The sequence below is a fragment of the Mobula hypostoma genome, chromosome 2 (assembly GCF_963921235.1).
Source record: "Mobula hypostoma chromosome 2, sMobHyp1.1, whole genome shotgun sequence".
Classification (NCBI taxonomy): Eukaryota; Metazoa; Chordata; class Chondrichthyes; order Myliobatiformes; family Myliobatidae; genus Mobula; species Mobula hypostoma.
In genome coordinates, this window is record NC_086098.1 from 38,456,396 (window position 1) to 38,480,846 (window position 24,451).

Consider the following 24,451-nt stretch of genomic DNA (forward strand, 5'->3'; position numbering starts at 1 on the left):
CCTTCAGCTACTTGTAATGTAGTCCTAACATCTGTACCCCGGTGTCTCTACAACAGTTCATACCTCCATTGATGTAAAGATCAGACTAATAAACCTCTCATCACTTTTACGACTCTGAATGACACTCATGCAATTGCTGTACCTTTAAATAACTCAGACTTCATAAGCTGGGAAACTACCCACCATGGATCAGAACGGATGAAGCCTCTCAGATGAGTGATGAAACACCTTCTGGACAACACAGCAAGTCCACTTGTCTTGATTTACTACTGCTCGATATGCAATGACCTGGATGACTGAGAACTTCAGACATTTAAATGAAGAAGTCAAATTGAGTGACGTTATCCCCTTTGGTTCAAGAGCCTGGTGGTTAAGAGGTGGCAATGTTGGGCTTTTAAGAGGAGCTACGTAGACAAGCCAGGGAGCTAAAGCTGATGAGCCTAACACCAGTAATGAGAAAGTAACCAGAGGAGACTGAGGAACCAGAATCCTTGCAATTGAAAAGATGAGGGTTGATTTGTCAGCATGACTTTGTGAATGGGAAATTCTCACAAAGTTGTTTTTATTTTAGAGAAGTGACCAAGAGGATTGGTGAGGACAGGGTGTTAGGTTGCAGGTAATGTTCTGCATGGTAGCCAGTTCTGAATAGTTAGATCAGATATGAGCTAACCAGTTGAATGCAGAATTGGCTTGATGGTTGTTTGTCATCCATGTTAATTTGGATGAGAATGTAGCTGATGTGGTTGGTAAATTTCTGCATGACACAAATTGATGATACGGTGAACAGTGGAGATGGTTACCTGAGAACTGGGAAAGTGGGCCTATGAATGGCAGATAGAATTTAACTTAAAGTGTCACATCTTGGAAAGGTAAACCTCAGCTGGACATGCATATTAAATGGCAGGGTTCTGGTGATAGGAGAGGGGGGTATAATTACACAATTCCCTAAACGTGTGGCATAATGTAGGCAGACGGTGGTGAAAGAGTCTAGACAGCTTAAATTGTAAGGAGAGGCTGAAAAGGCTGGGGCTATTTTCTCTGGAGTGTAGGAGGCCAAAGGGTGACATTACAGAGATATGAGGGGCATAGATGGTCCCCCCCACCCCCCAGCCCCAGGATAATAGAGGGCATGGACTTAGGGTGGGAGGGGAAAGATTTAAAGGAGACTTGACGGCAAGCTTTTCACACAGAGTGGTGGGTATGTGAAACAAGCTGCCAAAAAAAAGTAAACAATTTTACAATGTTTATGGGATATTTAGACAGGTGGCTGGATAGGAAAGATTTAGAGTGATATGGAATAATTGTAGCAAAATGGGACTGGCTCAGGGAGGTGCCTTTGGCAGGCCTGCTTGTATGTATACATGTTTTCTATGCTGTATAAATAATTTTTCCTCTAGCTTTCAAAAAATGCATATTGTGGGGAGTGGGTGAAGAGAACCAGTCCATTTTAAGCAAGCAAGTTTATTTGTATAGCATTTTTCAAGCTCAGGGCAGTTCAAAGTGCTTTACACAGAAATCGAATATCAAATTTCAAACAATATATAAGAATAAAATCACAAATAGATATGATAAATTGAAGTTGCAGTGCAGGAGCTTCTAATTAAAAGCTACAGCAAAAAGGAAAGTACTAAGCCTTGATTTAAGAGCTTAAAGTTGAGGCAGACTTCAGATCCTCTGGAAGGTTTTCAGATACGTGGAGCATAGTAACTACATTTAGTTTTGACCTTGGGGACTGTAGCAGACCTGCCTCAGATGACCTGAGAACTTGGGAAGGTTCGTAATGCAGCAAGAGATCAGAGATGTATTTTGACCCTAGACCGTTTAAATTTTATAAACCAGTAGCATTATTTTAAAGTCAGTTCTCTGGACAGGAAGCCAGTGTAGTGATCTGAGAACTGGACTGATAGGTTCTACTTTCTTTATCTTAGTGAGGACTCTAGGAGGAGCGTTCTGAATGAGCTGCGGCTGTCTGAGGGATTTTTTTTTACACAGATCAGTGAAAATGCCCTTACATTAGATTTAAAAACCTGTTCATTTCTTACAGCTACCTGCCAACATGTCTGCACCACGACTTCAGCGGTCGATGTCTCGAACAGGTGAAAGTTTGTATAAGGCATTGGGATTAGAGAAAGGAGCTACACCAGAGGAGATCAAAAAGGCATATAGGTATGAAATATTGTTAAATCTAATTTGAAATCTATTCATTCTTAATGTTCCAATAATTATGTAAAATTATTCCCTTGGAATAGTTCAGAATATTATCATTCAGAATTTTAAAAATATGAGCATGCTTTATGGCAGCTTCTAAAATGCCACCACTGATTCCAACCGCTCCCTTTCACATTTTTCTATGAAACCAATGGAGATGTGACACTTGTTCTTCTATCTATTCCCTTTCTAGCAATCCAAACAGCCCTCCTACTTTCTCCAATCTTGTGTGCTACTTTTGCAGCTCAACAAGTGATTTCCATTAAAGAAATCAAATGCTAATTGGGTGACTGCATTGCAGTTCATATACATTCATTCCACACAGCTACAGTGTTTCTGTGCATTCTTCAAACTGCCCTTAATTCATAACTTTTCGTTTTTCCTCTCCAACTGCCCCCATCAACTGATCAATTTGGAGAAGGAAGTCTGAGAATTGGAGCGGGAGTGCGGCGGGAGCCATTTTGATTTTTGCTTCTCATCGGAGTTAAGAGAGGCGGGACTGCGCAGGCGTGTGACATCGGGCAGTGAAACGCGGAAGATTTAAAAGGTCAGAAATCCTGATTCGGGTTTAATTTGGAGAAGAAAGTCTGAGAATCGGAGCGGGAGTGAGGCAGGAGCCATTTTGATTTTTTCTTCTTCTCATCGGAGTTAAGAGTGGTGGGACTGCGCAGGCGTATGATGTTGGGCAGTGAAGCGCGGAAGATTTAAAAGGTCAGAAATCCTGATTCGGGTTTAATTTGGAGAAGGAAGTCTGAGAATTGGAGTGGGAGTGTGGCGGGAGCCATTTTGATTTTTTCTTTTCATCGGAGGTGAGAGGTGGGACCACGCAGGCATGTGACGGGCAGTGAAGCGCAGAAGATTTAAAAGGAACATAGCCTTATACAGCGGGCAGCGCTGGTTTGCGGGTAGCAAAGTGAGCCGGGAACAGAGTGAAGGCTTAAGGGCTTTGGCTGAAGCGGGCGAGGCAAAGTAGGTTTGGTTTTCAATTTTTCCTGTTATTTGAGGAAAGGGGGAAGTATGAGGGTGAGGGCAGCTTGTTGTTCTTGGTGTTGGATGTGGGAGGTCCTGGAGTCTCCTAGCCTCCTGAACGTCCACATCTGCGCTAGGTGCGCTGAGCTGCAGCTCCTAAGCGACCATATTGGGGAACTGGAGCTGCAGCTCGATGACCTTCATCTGGTCAGGGAGAGTGAGGAGTTAGTAGAGAGGAGTTACAGGCAGGTGGTCACACTGGGGCCACGGGAGGCAGACAAGTGGGTCACGGTTAGGAGGGGGAAGGGGAAGTGTCAGGTATTAGAGAGTACCCCGGTGGCTGTGCCCCTTGACAATAAGTACTCCTGTTTGAGTACTGTTGGGGGGGGGGGGTGGTGGAGACAGCTTACCTGGGGGAAGCAACAGAGTCCAGCGCTGTAGCTCAGAAGGGTAGGGAAAGGAAGAGGAGGGCAGTAGTCATAGGGGTCTTGATAGTTAGGGGGTCAGATAGGCGATTCTGTGGACTCAGTCAAGAGACCCGGATGGTAGTTTGCCTCCCTGGTGCCAGGGTCCGAGATGTTTCTGATCGCGTCCAAGATATCCAGAAGTGGGAGGGTGAGGAGCCAGATAGGTAGCCAGATGGTACATATAGGTACCAATGACATGGGTAGGAAAAGGGAAGAGGTTCTGAAAGGAGAATATAGGGAGTCAGGAAGGGAGTTGAGAAGAAGAACCGCAAAGGTAGTAATCTCGGGATTACTGCCTGTTCCACGCGACATTGAGAGTAGGAATGGAATGAGATGGAGGATAAATGTATGGCTGAGGGATTGGAGCAGGGGGCAGGGATTCAAGTTTCTGGATCATTGGGACCTCTTTTGGGGCAGGTGTGACCTGTACAAAAAGGACGGGTTGCACTTGAATCCTAGGGGGACTAATATCCTGGCAGGAAGATTTGCGAAGGCTGCTGGGGAGACTTTAAACTAGAATGGTTGGGGGGCTGGGAATCAAATTGAAGAGACTAAGAGGGAGGAGGTTAGTTCACAAACAGAAAAAGCTAGTAGACAGTGTGTGAGGGAGGATTGGCCAGTGACAGAGAAGGGGAGCGCTCAGCCCGAAGATGTAGGGGAGAAGGAAGAAAAAGATAATAAATTGTTTGCACCTTTAGGGATAAACAGAGTAAGAGGTGGAGAGTTTCTTAAATACATTTATTTTAATACTAGGAGCATTGTAAGAAAGGTGGATGAGCTTAGAGCATGGATTGATACCTGGAAATATGATGTTGTAGCTATTAGTGAAACATGGTTGCAGGAGGGGTGTCATTGGCAACTAATATTCCTGGATATCGTTGCTTCAGGTGTGATAGAATTGGGGCAAGAGGGGGAGGTGTTGCATTGCTTGTCAGAGAAAATATTACAGCGGTGCTTTGACAGGATAGATTAGAGGGCTCGTCTAGGGAGGCTATTTGGGTGGAATTGAGGAATGGGAAAGGTGCAGTAATGCTTATTGGGGTGTATTATAGACCACCTAATGGGGAGCGAGAATTGGAGGAGCAAATTTATAAGGAGATAGCAATATTTGTAGTAAGCACAAGGTTGTGATTGTGGGAGATTTTAATTTTCCACACATAGACTGGGAAGCACATTCTGTAAAAGGGCTGGATGGTTTGGAGTTTGTAAAATGTGTGCAGGATAGTTTTTAGCAGCAATACATAGAGGTACCAACTAGAGAAGGGGCAGTGTTGGATCTCCTGTTAGGGAATGAGATAAGTCAGGTGACGGAGTTATGTGTTGGAGAGCACTTCGGGTCCAGTGATCACAATGCCATTAGTTTCAATATAATTATGGAGAAGAATAGGACTGGACCCAGGGTTGAGATTTTTGATTGGAGAAAGGCTAACTTTGAGGAGATGTGAAAGGATTTAGAAGGAGTGGATTGGGACAATTTGTTTTATGGTAAGGATGTAATAGAGAAGTGGAGGTCATTTAAAGGTGAAATTTTGAGGGTACAGAATCTTTATGTTCCTGTTAGGTTGAAAGGAAAGGTTAAAAGTTTGAGAGAGCCATGGTTTGCAAGGGATATTGGAAACTTGGTTCAGAAAAAGAGAGAGATCTACAATAAATACAGGCAGCTTGGAGTAAATGAGGTGCTAGAGGAATATAAAGAATGTAAAAAGAATCTTAAGAAAGAAATTAGAAAAGCTAAAAGAAGATATGAGGTAGCTTTGGCAAGTAAGGTGAAAATAAATCCCAAGGGTTTCTACAGTTATTAATAGCAAAAGGATAGTGAGGGATAAAGTTGGTCCCTTAGAGAATTAGAGTGGACAGCTATGTGCGGAGCCAAAAGAGATGGGGGAGATGTTGAACAATTTCTTCTCTTCAGTATTCACTAAGGAGAAGGATATTGAATTGTGTAAGGTAAAGGAAACAAGAAGGGTAGTTATGGAAAATATGACGATTAAAGAAGAGGAAGTACTGGCACTTTTAAGGAATATAAAAGTGGATAGGTCTCCGGGTCCTGACAGGATATTCCCTAGGATCTTGAGGGAAGTTAGTGTAGAAATAGCAGGGGCTCTGACAGAAATATTTCAAATGTCATTAGAAGCAGGGATGGTGCAGGAGGATTGGCGTACTGCTCATGTTGTTCCATTGTTTAAAAAGGGTTCTAAAAGTAAACCTAGCAATTATCGGCCTGTAAGTTTGACGTCAGTGGTGGGTAAATTAATGGAAAGTATTCTTAGAGGTGGTATATATAATTATCTGGATAGACAGGGTGTGATTAGGAACAGTCAACATGGATTTGTGCATGGAAGGTCATGTTTGACAAATCTTATTGAATTTTTTGAAGAGATTACTAGGACAATTGATGAGGGTAAAGGGGTGGATGTTGTCTATATGGATTTCAGTAAGGCCTTTGACAAGGTTCCACATGGAAGGTTAGTTAGGAAGGTTCAATCATTAGGTATTAATATTGAAGTAGTAAAATGGATTCAACAGTGGCTGGATGGGAGATGCCAGAGAGTAGTGGTGGATAACTGTGTGTCAGGTTGGAGACCGGTGACTAGTGGTGTGCCGCAGGGATCTGTACTGGGTCCAGTGTTGCTTGTCATATACATTAATGATCTGGATGATGGAGTGGTAAATTGGATTAGTAAGTATGCAGATGATACTAAGATAGGTGGTGTTGTGGAAAATGAAGTAGGTTTTCAAAGCTTGCAGAGGGATTTGGGCCAGTTAGAAGAATGGGCTGAAAGATGGGAGATGGAGTTTAATGCTGTTAAGTGTGAAGAGCTACATTTTGGGCCATTCAGGACTAATCAAAATGGAACATGCATGGTAAATGGTAGGGCACTGAGGAATGCAGTATAACAGAGTGATCTAGGAGTAATGGTGCATAGTTCCCTGAAGGTGGAATCTCATATGGATAGAGTGGTGAAGAAAGCTTTTGGTATGCTGGCCTTTAAGACGGAGTTAGGTATGGCCCTTATGGCTGAAAGGATCAGGGGGTATGGAGAGAAAGCAGGTACAGGGTTCTAAGTTGGATGATTAGCCATGATCATACTGAATGGCGGTGCAGGCTCGAAGGGCCGAATGGCCTATTCCTGCACTTATTTTCTATGTTTCTATAAATCAGAGCATTGAGTACAGGAGTTGGGATATAATGTTAAAATTGTAGAAGACATTGGTGAGGCCAAATTTGGAGTATTGTGTACAGTTCTGGTCACCAAATTATAGGAAAGATGTCAACAAAATAGAGAGTACAGAGAAGATTTACTAGAATGTTACCTGGGTTTCAGCACCTAAGTTATAGAGAAAGGTTGAACAAGTTAGGTCTTTATTCTTTGGAGCGTAGAAGGTTGAGGGGGGACTTAATAGAGGTATTTAGAATTAGGGGGATAGATAGAGTTGACGTGGATAGGCTTTTTCCATTGAGAGTAGGGGAGATTCAAACAAGAGGACATGAGTTGAGAGTTAGGGGGCAAAAGTTTAGGGGTAACACGAGGGGGATCTTCTTTACTCAGAGAGTGGTAGCTTTGTGGAACAAGCTTCCAGTAGAAGTGGTAGAGGCAGGTTCTACTGTCATTTTGTCATTTAAAAAAAATTGGATAGATATATGGACAGGAAAGGAATGGAGAGTTGTGGGCTGAGTGCAGGTAGATCAGACTAGGTGAGAGTAAGCATTCAGCACGGACTAGAAGGGCCGAGATGGCCTGTTTCCGTGCTGTAATTGTTATATGGTTTATATGGTTATATGGGGTGAGCTTTACAACTTATCCCAAAGACAATCCTGGCCTTGCCATAAAAGAAAGGTTCCTCTTGTTTCTGTTCATTGTTCTTCCATATTCTTTCAGTTTAAAAATAACTAGTTTTCTTTCTTGGGTTTGATATATTGGAGGTGGTTCAAAGGAGGTTCACGAAAATGATTCTGGGATTGAAAGCCTTGTCATATAAGGAGCGTTGGATGTCTTCTGGTCTCTACTCACTGGAACTCAGAAGAATGAAGAAACCTATTGAATGTTGAAAGGCCTCTATAGAGTGGATGTGGAATGGATGTTTCCAGTGGTGGGGGAGTCTAAGACCAGAGGACACAGCCTTAAGATAGAGGGGCGTCCTTTTAGCCAGAGAGTGGTGAATCTGTGGAATTTATTGCCACAGACACCTGTGGAAACCAAATCTGTATGTATATTTAAGGCGGAGGTTAATAGATTGTTGATTGGTCAGGGCATGGATATAGGGGGGAAGGCAGGAGGTTGGGGCTGATAAGGAAAATGGATCAGCTGTGATGAAATGGTAGAGCAGACTCAATGAGCCAAATGGCCTAAGTCTGCTCCAATATCTTATGGTTTTCATTCCACAAAAGCTGTCTGTCTGCTGAGTGTTTCAAGCAATTCCTTTTTTTAGATTTCCAGCTTCTACAGTTTATGTTCAGATTTCACAACCCAATTGATCTCCTGGCTACCTTGTAAGCTGGTTTTACATACAGATTGCAGTCAAAGCAAGTGCACCAAACACTCTTCCTTCTATCCCCATATGTTTCTCTTTTACTCACATGCTTTCTTCCATTTTGGATATTTCTTTCACTGACTCTTCACTTTCACTTCATCCTTTGCTGAACGTATCCTGTACTTGTGTGGTATCCCCTTTTGTTTGCACATGTTATAGCTGTCTGTGGTGTTACTGAGCTCTTCAATGTGCCAGCTTCTATTCTTATCCCTCAAGCTCTGTCTCATTCCCAGATCCTTGTGTATCTGACTCTTCTGCTCTCATTTTGTCTGGTCTTGTCCTAGACTGACTATTGTTGGCACACTGGGGATTTGTGCAATTTTCACAAGTACTGCAATGTTGTGTTTAGAAACCCAGGTTTAATAGTTTCAGTCACTGGCAGGTATAGGACAGTCGTTGCATCATTGCTTCTGTGACTGAACTGAGCTAGCTATTGCACGACAGGTTAAGAATCAAACGTCACATTCCAGCTATTGCCATCTTGACATATTTACTGCTGTCTTACAAATGTAGAGAGATTGTCAGTACTACATGAGATCTTTCAATGGATCAATGGAGGTGAAACCAGATTTCATGAAACAACAGGTACATGCTGCATGGTTGCTGCCTGTGCACTCAGCATCTGAAATATTTCTGTATCAGGCTGTGTAGAGCACCCAGTTCTGCAGTGATGGAGTCCAGCAGTGTTTAACGTTGCACGTAAAGCATGCTGCTACAGGAGTTTAGGCTGGGCATGCTAAATGAACTGCAGGTCACCTTGGTGTGCATTTTGCTTAAATCTACTTATAAGGATATTTGTGCTGGCTGAGCACTGACATTGTGACGAGCAATATTTTTTAAGCTTCATTGAAACACCTGTGGAAAGGGCCAATAATTCACTCAATAGTAGAATAACTGGTTTTGCAATTGCTGCAGTTAAATTTGCACACATTTGGGTAACTAATGAGATGTTTTTTAAGGTTTGCAGCATATGACAAAAGTTGAAATGGAAATCCAGAAACCACCTGTATTTTCTTGAAATCTTGTCTCTTCCTACTATGATAAAAACATTGTTTAAAAATTAGCACTGGTGTTCCTGGTAATAGTTTAATTTGATTGAAGGAGATTAATTTAATTTTAAATTTTTAATTAGCTCTAGATACAGCATTATTTGTACCCAGATTGTAGTTCTGAAGTTTGTTACTTTTGTTTTCCAATTAGAAAGCTTGCACTCAAGTATCATCCAGACAAAAATCCAGACAACCCTGATGCATCGGAAAAGTTTAAAGAAATAAACAATGCAAATGCAATTCTGAATGATGAAAATAAGAAACGCATCTACGATGAGTATGGCTCAATGGGACTGTATGTGGCTGAACAGTTTGGAGAAGAGAGTGTCAAATACTACTTTCTGATGAACAAGTGTTGGTTTAAGGTAGGTAATGTTTAGTGGAAACTTAATCTATAGTGCTTATGGATTTTATTTCTCTTTACTTGAAGTCACCCAGTTTTTTTTCTTCCATCATTCCTTCCACTTCCTGACCCTCTGCCATGTTTCTAACTCTGATTTGGAAAGTTTCCACCCAATTTTAAGGGTATTCACTAGTTTTATACACCGATGGACGCCTGTCCTTTGTGGTTTAGTGTCAGGCCTAGCTCAAGCTGATTTGCCTCTGCCTCTTAATGTGGATGGTGGTATAGTTATTACTGGCCTTTTTAATTATTGTCATTAGCTTTGAATTTACTGATTCCCATCTTCTTTGCCATTTTCATCTTTCTCCATTGCTACACTTGCATTGCTCTTCCCCCCTCCTTTGACTTCAGGCTTTTACTTTTTCTGAAAATTAATAGTAGTTGGAGCAGTAAGAGTGCAGGGAAAATAAAAGAAGAGCACTTTGGGAAGGGGCCAGAAGAGGGAGGAATAAGAATGGATTGAAGATGATATCTGACCTCCATTATCCATGACTCTTGACAAAATAGTAAATCCCCATCTTCCCAAGGGTAGTCATTGATCAACTTTGTTTCCAAAATCATTGCCTTCTAGATTATTACTGCTGAGTAAAATGTATTTACTCACATACTCCTCACATATTTTGTCCACCATTTTTGTCCACCTGCAGTCCTGGGTCTTTTAGGAACAGCTCTCCTCAATTTTATCACTGTAATCTATCAAATCTCCTCTCAGCATTGCTTCAAAGAGAACAACCCCAGCCTTTCCAGGCTAACCTAATAACTATGATCCCTCATTCCTGCAAATTCCATTAAGAGAGACCTGGAATTTGCAGAGTGAAACTCCTCTCATCCCCTCTCAGACAGTCACAAATATAGTGAGCTGAACTGAGTACAGCTCTTAAGTTGTGGTCTAACAAGTGATGTATGCTGAATCATGGAATGTAAGTGATAGGACCACCACTACTCTCGTTGTGCTCTCAGTCTATATGATGTACGTTGTATTTTCTAAGAATGTTTTGTTTTGAAGAATGTAATGGGAATTGCGTGTTCTCAACTGTCTTGCCTACAGTTTCTACAATAATACCAAAAAGTTTAAGAAAATGTACAGTAGGATAGGTGTTAGCTAAAGATATTAGAGTTGATTAGAGTATAGAAAATGTGAAACAGGGATTGAGCTGAGTAGAGAAAATAGTCATCTTTTCAACATTCTAACAACATATTAATCTATAATAAAGTATCATTTATCAACATGTATATATATGTCTTTGGAAAAAGCAATCTGAACTTAAACTGCAGATACTGAAAATTTAAAACAAAAAGGAGGAAATGCTGCATTTAATCAGCAGATCAGCTCACATCTGTGACCTAAAAGATTGACTCAGCTTTACTCAGCAATGCACCCTAACCTGAGTACTTCCAGCTTTTTCTGCCTTGTGTATCAACTTTTTATAGAACATACCTTAAAACATTTTAACTGTGAGTCTGTAAACAATGGCAAAAGTTTCTTTCTGGCTTGGATTTTCAAATGCTGTTAATACTATGAATTCTGGGTGCTGACAATTTGTTTTTTTTTGAAAGTTCAGTTTAAACATTCTATTTTCATACAAGCAATTTCATTTTGGTTATTTTTAGAAAAAATTGGAATGCTTCAATTAGCGTTCAACTTTAAACTTTACCACCTTAATTCAAATATGACCACCTTATGTGAATTTTAACTACATCTTGATATCTAATGACATGGCATGGACGATATTTGGTCTGAGAAGCTCACTGATTGCAGAAGATTTTGTGGGTTTAAAATAAGACTCTAGTAGTAATTTTTAAAGGCTGCTCTGTGCATATTCTTGCTTAATGAGTATAGAAAACTATTCCCTTGCATATTAATCTTCTTTTACGTTGCAGGCTCTAGTTGTATTCTGTGGAGTCATCACTGGGTGCTGCTGTTGTTGTTGTTGCTGCTTTTGTTGTGGAAAATGCAAACCATCAGGAGAAATGGAAGATTATGATATTATAAATCCTGATGACTTGGAGGCACAGATTAAAGCAGAACACACTAGTGAAGATGGTAAGTCAATACAAATGGAATCTGTTTCAATTACCAGCCAAAATGTGTAAGCTTTAATTTCACTAGTTGTGATTTATAGGATTTATAGTGGAAAATACACTTTTGAAATTGAGTAAAAGGCATTATTCAGAAGATTTTCCATCCTGTATAACTAAATTCTGAAATTGTCATTTAAGATACTAAAATAGTTGCAGTTGTGCAGCTTTAGTGTTTGGAATGCTCCAACAATGTGTTCTGCTTTGTTAATTGTGAACTGATTTTATTCTGAAGCTTGATGGAAGATTCAGTTTATTCATTTTGCATTTTCATGTGCTGGTGTGAAAAGTTGAAATGGTCAAGTTGTGTTTGACACTGCCATAAGTGAGCTGTAATTCATTTTATCCATATTTTATGACAAAGTGGAAAAAGATGTTGCAAAAATAGTTTGTTAAATTCTGCTCTTTGGTGTTGTATCGAATCATTATGTGGAATCATCACTGCCTGTTGCTGCTTTTGCTGTGGAAAATGAAACTATCAGGAGAAATGGAAGATTGTTATTATAAATCCTGACTTGGAGGCACAGACTAAAGCAGAACACTCTAGTGTTGATAAGTCAATACAATTGGAATCTGTTTCAATTACCAGCCAACATTTGTAATGTACAAATTTAAACTAAATAGTACAGGAGCAAGGAGCGATATTGTCTTAAAATTGTTAAACTTCAATATAATTGGGAATTAACTAGGAAGGAAATATTGGATTCAGGTTCTTTATCATTTGCCACCATTTGCTACATATTATTGAAGACCAACTTTGGGAAGACAAGGAATAAATTAATGCTTCTTTGACACTGGATACTTTTAGAACAATGGAAAATGATTAATCAAATGAACTTTACAATTCTAGTTTGAAAGCCCCCAGCGGAAGAAATGCTTGGTCACCAGTACAAAGCAAAATGGGTACATAAGTGCATGTAGTGAGTACGTAATGAGGAAAAATAGTTTTTGGTGTAAGTTTTTGATTGCACTTGAATTGACTTGTTATGGACCCAAGTTTGGGTTCCAATTTTTATCATAATATTGAACCATTTTGACTTCAAGTGTTTATTGGTTGTTTAAAATGCAAACTATGCCTAATGTGTTCTATTGAGTTATAAGGAAATAACATTTGTACACCTCACTGTATCCAAAAACCTGAATTTTTGACCATTATTGAATATCTAAAGCATTAAAAGTCATTTAACCAAGTAATGGCTCTTTGATTACTACAATTGTGTCATTACGAAGGATTCAAGTAGAATTGTATAATTTAAGGAGGAATGTTATCCCTTGAGGTTTTACCCTTCTGAAAGTATTTGTTACTCATGTCTACAGTGCATTCTCACCTACACGACTATTTTGCACACTTAGCTAAAGAAATTAAAGGCTTCCTGCAATAGATTCCATGTGACATTGCAAAATACAAACTTTGATAATGAATTGTGTTAAAGTGTAAGTATTTCTCAATGCTTTGACACCATTTGAGATATTGAGAATATCCATCTCACAAGTAGGACTGTAGTCTACACTTCATTCTTCATGTGGTGATCAAACAAAATGAAGATTGTGTGATAACCAGTCTTACAGACATTGTAGCTCCATTCCACTATTATTAGTGATATTTTCAGTTCTAGTCACATAATAAGAATGATGAGGCTTTGGAGAGGGTGTAGAGGAGGTTTACTATGATGATGCCTCGATTAGAGGGCATGGGCTAAAAGGTGAGGCTGGACAAACAGGTTGTTTTCTTTGAGATAGTGGAGGCTGAGGGGAGACCTGAAAGGGTTATAAGATTGAGAGGCCTGTTTCAGCACTGTACTGATGTATGGTTTACACTTGGTGACTACTTTAAAGATACACTCAGTGGCCACTTTATTAGTTTCAGGAGGTATGCTTGTGATCTTCTGTAGTCCATCCACTCCAAAGTTTAGTGTGTTGTGCATTCAGAGATGCTTTTCTGCATGCCACAACTGTAACGTGGTCATGTGAGTTACTGTCACTTTCCTGTCGGCTTGAACCAGGTCTGGCCGTTCTCCCTGACCTCTCATTAATAAGGCATTTTTACACACAGAACTGTGCATTGCTTTTTTTTTTGGCACCATTCTCAAAATCCCAGATCTGCAGAGCTACTCAAACCACCTGGTCTAGCACAACAAGCATTCTACAGTTTAAGTCAATCACATTTTTTTCTCCATTCTGGTGAACAACAGCTAACTCTTCTGGACCATGTCTGCATTCTTTTGTGCATTGAGTTGCTACCACACGACTGGCTGATTAGATATTTGCATTAATGAGTAGATGTACCTAATAAAGTGGCCACTGAGTATATATTGTTTTCAGACTTTTATTGTAGAAATGCTAAGCTAATCAGTTTATTGAAAAGATTTTTTTAAGTGTTATAACTTTTAAATACTTTGTGGCTTGGCTCTTTTCCAAAGCTGCCAACTCTGAATCTAGAACAATATGAACAGGTTTGCATCATCACTGCCACCATAATACTCCCCAGACAATAGTCCAATCTGAAATGGAGGTGTGTTGCAATCCTACATTTTTTGATGTGCTCAGACTGGAGTTGAGTAACTTCAAAATAAGGCAACAAAACCTATCCTGTGACACACATCAAAGTTGCTGGTGAACGCAGCAGGCCAGGCAGCATAGGGCAGAAGGGTCTCGGCCTGAAACGTCGACTGTACCTCTTCCATGCTGCCTGGCCTCCTGCGTTCACCAGCAATTTTGATGTGTGTTGCTTGAATTTCCAGCATCTGCAGAATTCCTGTTGTTTGCTATCCTATGACAACTGAGTTACATGAATAGTCAGTTGAAAAATTTACATTTTATGCACAAACTAAATTTCATTATATTCCTTTCCTTGGCACTTGAAAAATGTCACATTTAGTTGGTAGTCGGGTCCATACATCGGCATGTGCGGAGTGTCTCAAAGATGTTCGGCCTCTTGAGAAGATGTTTTGCTTTGTATCTCAAGCCCCAGATGGTTTAGTAATTGTTGAACTGGTCAGAGACCAGGACAGTATACAGTATTTAAAAAAGGCAATTCCATAAATGGGCATTGCATGTGTTACAGGACTCTGAATGCAATCCAGGGTGCACAACTTGTCTGCTTAATTTTCTATTCATTCATTTAGACATTTGGAAAATTGCCCAATGCATGCTTGCAGTTTCCTGACAGGTGATCTGCAGGAATAATAAATGCAGTTACATTCCCAGTTTGTGTAGAATTGTTAAATAATTTAAATGTGGATTAGTGCATGTATAAAGTTAGGATGGTGTTTCATTAAGACCTCTTTAGTATGAGAAAACATTTTAAAACCAACCCGTAAAATATGATCAATATTAAATACTTAATGTTCTCTGAATAACTCAATTGAGATTTGTTGGTTCAGGAAATAAAATGCAGTGGATTTGGTTAATTGGTGCAGCCACTTATTTGGGACAACTCTTAAAGGACAAATTGAGAAAATAGCCAGGATTCCCTTTATTTATTTGGGACACTGACACTTAATTTGGGCAAGATGCTGTGGCAAAACAGTTTTTAAATTAGCGTCAGTCATGTGTACTTGTGTGGCTATTAGACACTACAGCATGCTTAGAGCAAACAGCTTTAAAATGCCATCAGTTACATGTGTTCATGTTCAAATAGCAGTGATTTTTTGCTCCCTGCAGTTTCAAGCATTCAGGCTTGGCAATATGAGAAATGGTGGGAGTGAAAATGAAATAATTTCATGACTTCAAGTTAGGAACTATGAATAATTTGAAAGTATCAACAATCATGAATATTATAATGAAAATGAAGATTCTTGGGATGCAATTGTCAAAGTATTTTACAAAAGCAGTTCATTGTCTGCACTAGGTGTTCGTGCTAATTTAGTCAATCAAAAGAACACAACAGCATGCACTGAATGAATTCCTCATAATTAGGAACTAATAGTTATACATAACTAGATTTGTAGTGTGCTAATTTGTTCTGTATTTCATTTAAATATATAATTTGTATACAGTTAGAATTAATTTGTATATATCTTTTTAACTATTTCCATGAAACTTCAGTTTATTGGGCAGCTGGTTAGGGTCAAAATTGGATCAAAATGCATTGGTCTTGATGTGTCCCTATTAACCGGAATCCATTGTAATTGATATAATTGATCAACTCTGACAGCTCATTTATTGGCCCATTAAGTTAATTTAGATGGCAGAAGCATACCAAAACCTTTGCTAAAACATCAAGTAATAAAATACAATTGAGAATATACTTTACATGAATTTCTAAATATTTAACTTTATTGAATTTGGTGAAGTATTAAAAGTAGAAAGATGACCTGAAAGGTAAGTGTTTCTACTTGGGGTGGAAGTTGGATGGCTGCCAGAGGAAATGGTAGGAGCAGGTGCAATTACAATGTTAAAGGACAGTTGGAAACTTAGGATAATTATACATGTGAGAGTCTAGCATAAATGCAACATAATATCAGGAAATGTGAAAGTTAGCTGAAAGGTGGCTGCATATAGAATTTAACATAATCTTTTATGAACAGTGGTGAACACCATTGGTTTTTTTTAATTACTTTGCATTAATGCCATAAATCTTTCTTTGAAGTTTGAAATGCTATCAAGTGGCAGACCATACCTTAGAGTTGTGGAGTTATACAGCATGAAAAGAGACCCAGTTCATCTATGCTCACCTAATTCATGGAATATTTATTATCAAGATATGTGTACATAATGCAACCATGATGGTTGCCTCCTTACAGGCAGCCACGAAACAAAGAAACCCAAAATAACACAGAAAAAATGACAAATAATCTGTGCAGAGAGGGATTAACGAATCGTGCAAACAATAAAAGTAAGCAAATAACATTTAGACGAAAGTGAGTCCTCAGACACTAACCTTGGAGCGAACCTCAACCTCAGTTCAGTATAGAGCGGAGTAAATGTTGTAGAGCCTGCAGACACGAAGCCCAGAACAGACCTCAGTTCAGAGTAGAGCAGAGTAAATGTCGTAGAGCCCGCAGACACGAAGCCCAGAGCAGACCTCAGTTCAGAGTAGAGCAGAGTAAATGTCGTAGAGCCCGCAGACACGAAGCCCAGAGCAGACCTCAGTTCCTCAGTTTAGCCTAGAGCGGAGTAAATGTTGTAGAGCCCGCAGACACGAAGCCCAGAGCATGGATATTTGGCTCCGGTGTCCTCCTGAGTTAGTCTGATGTAACTCAAAATCATCTAGACCTTTGCTATCAATATTTTTTTTCCCCAAAATGTCCTTAAGTGTTGCAATTGTACATGCCTCTCCCTGTACCTCGGGCAGCTCATTCCATATATCCACGATCACCTGTGTGCTGTATGCATTACTGCATATGCATGCGCTTTTCACCTTAAATTTATGGCTTCTTGTTTTGGACCCTACCAGGCTGGGTAAAAGACCGACCAGCCTTCTGTAACAATTGTCTCACTTTATCAGGTCACACCACCCATCTTCCCCCTTCCACTTCCAGCAGCCGCCTTGCTTCAAGAAAAATGGTCCCAGCCTATTCAGACTCTTGTAACTGAAGCTCTCGAGTCCTAGCAACACCATTACAAATCTTTTCCGCACCCCTTTCTCCCAACACCCTGCCCCAATTTAATCAAATCCTTATAGTATGGCAACTGGAACCACACACAATATTCCAGGTACCACCTCGTCAGTCTTGTACACTGTAGCATTATGTTCTAACTCTTGTACCCTATGTAGGCAGGTGTGCATCTACTGCCCTGGTTTAACTCAACAAGCATCACTTTGTACTTCAGCTGATGAAACAACTCTTCCTTTATCTATTTTCTCAGCTATTGTAACCTTATACTACCACTTTTACTGTCCTTTGCACCAGTTTTGGTATCAGTCTTGCTAATCATGCCATTTATTTTCATTCAAATTGTTGATAGGAAGAACTTCAAAATGTTTCAGCAGGATGGAAAAGTTGCATTAAATTTAATGTAGCTGTGTATGAGATGTGCTTTGAGTTAATTCTTAAAGGAAATGCATTAAATAGTATGGAGTATAATGAGGTTTTTTTTTCAAATTCATTAATAAAACAGTTGATAAGTCCATGAAGATTTTCAACTTTGGTGTTTATTTTTCAGAATAAAAAAAGAACAGCGAAGTCTGAATGTAGATTTATGATCTCTAAAAGGGTTCTGGTGCACTGGAAATATGTGCAATAAATGCTTACCTGGATGCTGAGAAAGTTGAGAAAGATTATTGTCAGCAGGGATTGATCTAACTGGGCCTCAGAATCAGGTTTAATATCATTGGCATATGTTGTGAAATTTGTTGTCTTTGCAGAAGCTGTACAATGCAAAGACAACAAATAGAGGAAAAAAGAGTGAATTACAGTAATGTGTAAAATAAAGAAAAGTAGTGTCATGGGTTCAATGTCCATTCAGAAATTGGATGGCAGAGGGGAAGAAGCTGTACCTGAATCATTGAGTAGGTGCCTACAGGCTTCTTTACCTCCTCTCTGGTAACAAAGAGAAGAGGGCGTATCTTGGTGGTATCTGGAGGATGGAATGGGGGAAAAGAACTTCAATTGTTGTGGGGCCAGAAATGGGAGGTATAATTTGATAAGAGTTTGAATTGTTTTCTGTGCCTTATGGAATGTGGTCCTTGGAACCATGTAGAATAGTTGTGGTGCTATTAAACATTATATTACTGTTAATACATTTAAGGGCAGTGCTAATGCAGTTTGCTATTGAAAGCAGTTAAGTGGATGTGAAAGGCAGGAAGAAGTAATTATCTGATATTTCTAAAAGAACATCCGTTTGGGTGGCCTGTTTTTGTGGTGTTGGTTCTATATAAATTTTGTTGAACCTTAAGCTGCATATCAATAGCTGATCCATTAGGAAACAAACCGTTGTAGATTGAGATCATTGGCATTCAATATTTGTTCTGAGAAATGTAGTGTAGAACAAGTATATTAGATTTTATGTGCAAATAAAAAGTTGGTGTCCAGGTACTACTAATACTGGATGTGGAACACCTTTTAATGTGCATACTTTGGTTTAAGGCAATATGTAGGTCTGGTCGTAAGTGGAATACTTGTCTATTTAATCAACATAAAATGGAAGATGAAGAGTGACAAATTAATTTGTATCTGATTTGTCCTTCTTGAATATATTTTATATGATTGCTAATTTGGGAACCTGAGGCGGATTGTCATGCCTAGTTTGGTATTGGTCAGTATACTGTTCATTCTCGTAAAGGTGTCTTTTGCCATCCCTATTCTTCTTTTGATGCCCATGTCACACCTGTCATCTGATGTCACCCAGCTTCCTAACTAGCAAAAGTTCTGTACTTGTTTTATGTCTTCCCTGTTTATTCTCAGCATGCAGATAGGACTCTCCTTTTTAGATATCACCATATATTCTGACATTCTGTCCTCAGATGAACATTTAGGAAGAGAAATGGCGATTTCTTTAGTTCGCCCAATGGTAGGCAATAGCAAACCACCGTTGCTAGATACTAGGTTTCCTAGAATCTATTTCTAAGAAAACCATTGTCAAACTCACAAAATATATCACACAACAACAGCGTCAAGGGAGCTTCAAGACAATTCTGAAGATGCTTTGCTTGGTACAGTTGATTCTGGTCAGCAGGGGATCCCTGACCGTTATCAAGCTACTGCTCATGAAATTAATGATTGATTTTGATCACTGATCATCATAGTTGCTCTAAATTGGCTTTGGACTGTGACATTAACTAAACAAATTCATGGGTAGATTGCAGAAAATTTTGCAATGTGTTATTTCAATATCCATTCTTTTTCAACACCATGAAGTTGTAAATCTGTTTTTATGTTTTTAAAAAGTGGTAGACTCAGTAACAGAAGATCAGTCAGCCTAACTGTGGTGATGGGCAAATTTTTGGGGATTATAATTTAATTTTTTTGGCATTTGGAGTAGGTTAGTAAATGAAAGTCAGCACTGATTTGTTCTGATTGTTAATTGTGGTTCACAATGGAGTAAAAAAATGTCCCAGTGCATTGAGATCAATGTACATCTGGCTTTTGAAAAAATATTTCCAAATAGCAGGTATTAGCAAAATGAAACCTCCATAGATAAAAGGATGGTAATTGGACAAGAATAAATTAGTAACGTAGAAGAATAACAAGAAGCTTGGGGCTAGTAGTAATTTTAGTAAACATAGTACATAGAAAATTGTAGCACAGGAGTAAGCCTACTGGCCCACTACATTTAGATATTGCCAGTAAATTAAACTAATCCCATCATTTTGTGCATGGTACTTCAATTCCTCTGTTCTGTCTATTTCTGTATATATCTTAAACATCGCTATTCCATCAGCCACAACCTCACCTAACAGCATGAAGTTGCAGCTAATTGGTGCAACCTCGCTTAAAACCATGTCCTCTAGACTTTGACATTTCCACTTTGGAGACGAGTGATTACTCTGGAAAACAAAGATATATGCTTCCTGTATACTTTTGTATGTATGTTATTGATTTTAGGCTGCCGATCATGAAAATCAGCACGTCGCTATCACATACTGTACCATTTTTTTGAAGTCCCCTATCTTTGTTATTTCAATGAATAATTCAAGTCATTTAAAATGTTGCCCAAATGTAAGCTGAAAAGTTTCCTATCTTGTCCAGGTATGCCTGAGCATACTTAGGTAGGGTGAATGCTGCATGGCAGAACAGGTTTTAGAAAGGCTATAAAAGATCATGAAGAAATGATGATTTCTTTGGCGAAGTAGCATCAGTGCCATACTTCGGAGTGAAGGCTCCTGAGTTCGAATCCAGCTGGCTCCCTTGCACACTTTCCATCCGTGCTGGGTTGAGCGTCGAGCTAGCAACTCGGCTTCGTAAAAATCAGAAAGCCTGCTAAAAAAACGCCGTCATGACGGCGTCCTGATGACGCCACTCGGAGTTGAGGGCTTTCTTCTTCTTCATAAAATATCATGCACACACCGTTCTGTACATTGCATTTACATGTAGAGTATATCAGTTTGTGGTCAAGTTGATGTACATGCTGTACATGCATAGTATATTGCGTGTACTCATTATAATAAAGTAATTGCGTTTTCGGAGTTATTTGTGATAGACAAATGTCTTGCCAATGTTGCAACAGTCACGAAACTTTCTGTTATATTTGTGGTGCGTATACGCTTAAATCTCAAAGTTGGAGCATGACTCCTCTTACTAAGAATGAGTGTGAACTCTACTTGGGGGTAAAATACCCTCTTCTCATTATTACCGTTAGGAAGGAGGTACTTAAGTCTGAAGGCACACATTCAACAATTCAGGAACAGCTTCTTCCCTACTGGCTTCCAATTTCTAAATGGACATTGAACCTATGAACACTGCCTCACTTTTTTTTATTTTGATCTTTACACTACTTATTTTAACTGTAATTTAGTTTTTTCCTATATTTTTCATATATTGCATTATACTGTTGCTGCATAGTTAACGATTTCATGACATATGCTGGTGATATTAAACCTGATTCTGATTCTGAAATTGGCGACCAAGATAAAGCCTGAGGTCCTCACGTTTGTTGCACAATATGTGCTGTTGATCTTAGAGCTTGGCTCAGAGGTACTCGGAACTCAATGCAGTTTGCTGTCCCGATAATATGGGGAGAGCAGAAGGATCATGTGACAGACTGCTACTTCTGTCTGACCAGTGTGTCTGGTTTCTGCGTTTAAAAAAAAAAAATTTAAAAAAAAAGATCGAATACCCTAATCTCCCTTCAGCCATGACAATAGTCTTCCAGTATCAAAGCCACTAGAGACATGGAGTCTAGAGTATGCAGATGAAGATGCCGTGATGCACGAGCCAGGAATGGGAAACGACATTGATAATGATATAGATTTTGAACTCTTCATGTTGAATGGGCCTCATCTGATAACTCAATCTGAGTTAAATGACCTGATCGGAGATTTGGGTTTGTCAAAGGCAAAAGCAGAATTACTGGGTTCAAGACTACAAGGATGGAATCTGCTGTCACCAGACACGAAAATATCTGTCTTTCACAGCTGACAAGAAGATTTGACACAATTCTCTGGTCAGGTTGATGATCTGTGTTTCTGCATTGACATAATGGGCTTTTGATTGCTTTGGGTTGGCAGCATGACCCACGAGAATGGTTTAAGCCTGAAAGCTGAGCTGCTACACAACAGCAATGTCTGCCTTTCAATGCCAATCGACTGTGCAGTACAGATGAAAGAAAACTACTGAAAGTTGGAAGTCTTGTAGAAATGCATACAGTACAGCAACTACAATTGGAACATCTGTGGTGATCTGAAAGTAGAAGTGCTACTACTAGGAACACTCACAGCACGCTGGAGGAACTCAGCAGGTCGGGCAGCATTCATGGAAAAGATCAGTTGACGTTTCAGGCCGGAACCCTTTGTCAGGACCGAAACGTGGACCTATCTTTTCCATGGATGCTGCCTGACCTGCTGAGTTCCTCCAGCGTGTTGTGAGTGTTGCTTTGACCCCAGCATCTGCAGATTATTTTGTGTTTACGATTCGCTACTACTAGGAATACAGCTCAGATACACCATGTGCTGATTGATTCATTTGCAGGTTGGACAGCCATGCTAAAGAATCTCATTAAATTAAAAACAATTGACCACTCCATAAGCAGTTGGTTCCAGGGCAGAAAAATGTAGCACATAAGCCACTTATAAAACCAAAGATATTTTTGCTTCCTCTTAACATAAAACTGAGGCTTATGAAATTTCTTGTGAAAGAGATGGACAAGGAAGATGAAGGATTTCGATATTTGAGACAGATATTTCCTACAATAACTGATACCAAGTTTGAGGAAGACATTTTTGTTGATCCACAAATCAAACAGGTCATCAATGACAGGCAATTCAATGAACTTCTAGTGAGACTGGAGAAAGTCACAAGGAAGGCATTCAAAGATGCTACTGAAAATTTTCTTGGCAACTACAGAGCACCAAGCTCTGTGCAGCTGGTTGACAACATGCTTCAAGCATACAAAACTATGAAGTGCAACATGTCTCTGAAGATTCACTTTCTGCATTCCCATTGAGACTACTTCCCTGCAAATCTTGGCGCTGCCAATGACGAGCATGGTGAAAGGTCTCACCTGGATGTTGTATTCATGGGCAACTGGAATCCATCAATGCTGCCTGATTATTGTTGGACACTTATGCGAGAAGCCTCAGACACTTGAGTCCAAATGAAAGTCATCAACAAAATATATTTAGCTTAGTTGAACTTTTGCAAAGCATCAGTACCATTATGCAATTAAACACATTATATTCAATAAAAGTTTATTTGTTTTTCCAAATTCCTGCGTGATACAAGTAATCTGAAATTGTGTTCAGCTTCAAGCCGTTTATCATAACCACAGAAAATTACCTGTCTTATCTATTCTTAAGTTTACACATTTCTAGTAGGTTGTCTCTCAGCCTTTGCTTGAAAGGGAGCAATTTGTCCAAACCCTCCTTTTATTTAATCCATTTCAATTCACGCAACCTCTTCACATTCTCCAAAGTGACTACATCCTTTTCGTCGTGTCAGTGAAACTCAGAATGTGGCTAACCAACATTTTAAACAACTGCAACTGCAACATGACTTCCCAACATGTATACTTAGTGCTCTGACTGATGAAGGCAAGCATGCTGTGCAAGTTTTCTACCCCCCCCCCCCCCCCGGCCTGCTTGATGTTTTGGGCCTGTACGCACTGGAGTTGAGAAGAATTGGGGGATGGGGGGGTGATCTCATTGAAACCTATAGAATATTGAAAGGCCTAGATAGAGTGGATGTGGCAAGGATGTTACTGATGGTGAAGTGGTCGAGTACCAGAGGACAGAGCCTCAGAATAGAAAGACTTCCATAAATTCATTGCCCTTTTGCTAAAGGAATTCCTCCTCATCTCTGTTACTAAAGGGAATTCAAACCAAGGATGACTAAAGAGGCCAAGTCATTTGGGTATATTTAAAATAAAGTTTGATACATTCTTGTTTAGTAAGGGTGTAAATATTGATGGGGAGAAGACAGGAAAATGGGTTTGAGAAGGATAATAAATCAGCCATAATGGAATGAGCAGACTTGATGGACTGAATAGACGAATTCTGTTCCTATGTCTTATGGTCTTATGATACATGCACTATTTTGGAATGCCAAAACTACTTTAGATCTCACCTGATATCTCAAGTACTCCAGGGATGTGCAGTGTCTCATTTTAAATACTTAAACACAGTACATCTACTGATCATTGTGGATGAATGTTTTAAAAAGGTGGATTATATGAAACTAGTGCCATACTTTGTCAATAAGTTATCTATAGCATAGTTGATCTTTTTTTTTAAATGGTGGTGTTAAACAGAATAGTTTGCTACTTGCGGTCTTACACACGGAACTGCTTAAAAACTAACATGTGGAAACGTATGCCTATAATTCCCATTTCCAATTGTCTAAAATCTCTGAAATTTATTTTTCCTGAATGTTCATCTCCAGTGGCTCACGGGATTAAAGGATACACTTGTGGCTTACTGGTTAAATGTCAAATGCAAAGCTGTTTTATCAATAGTAAAGACCTTCAGTGTATTGATTAATAGAATTTGGAACATTTTTCTGAGATTGTCTTTTCTTTTGTTCATTAGGGGAAAAGATCATTATCACTCAACCAACATCTAATTCGGCCTCTGTAAAGGCAGATGAACGACATGAGGCATCAGAGAATTAAGGTTCATCATTTCTTTTCATTATGAATGTCTGACT

At 39.4% G+C, this 24,451-nt stretch overlaps 1 protein-coding gene across 2 annotated transcripts in view; it reads left to right on the plus strand.

The window, feature by feature from the left end:
• dnajc5ga (DnaJ (Hsp40) homolog, subfamily C, member 5 gamma a) overlaps positions 1-24,451 on the plus strand; it is a 41,156-nt gene that overhangs the window by 7,749 nt on the left and 8,956 nt on the right. For both annotated transcript variants that reach the window (XM_063035684.1, XM_063035693.1), the window contains exons 2-5: positions 2,045-2,166; positions 9,378-9,591; positions 11,511-11,673; positions 24,334-24,417. In XM_063035684.1, the coding sequence (XP_062891754.1) occupies positions 2,057-2,166; positions 9,378-9,591; positions 11,511-11,673; positions 24,334-24,416 (570 nt within the window). In that variant the 5' untranslated portion in view covers positions 2,045-2,056 and the 3' untranslated portion in view covers position 24,417. The remainder of the gene's footprint in view (positions 1-2,044; positions 2,167-9,377; positions 9,592-11,510; positions 11,674-24,333; positions 24,418-24,451) is intronic.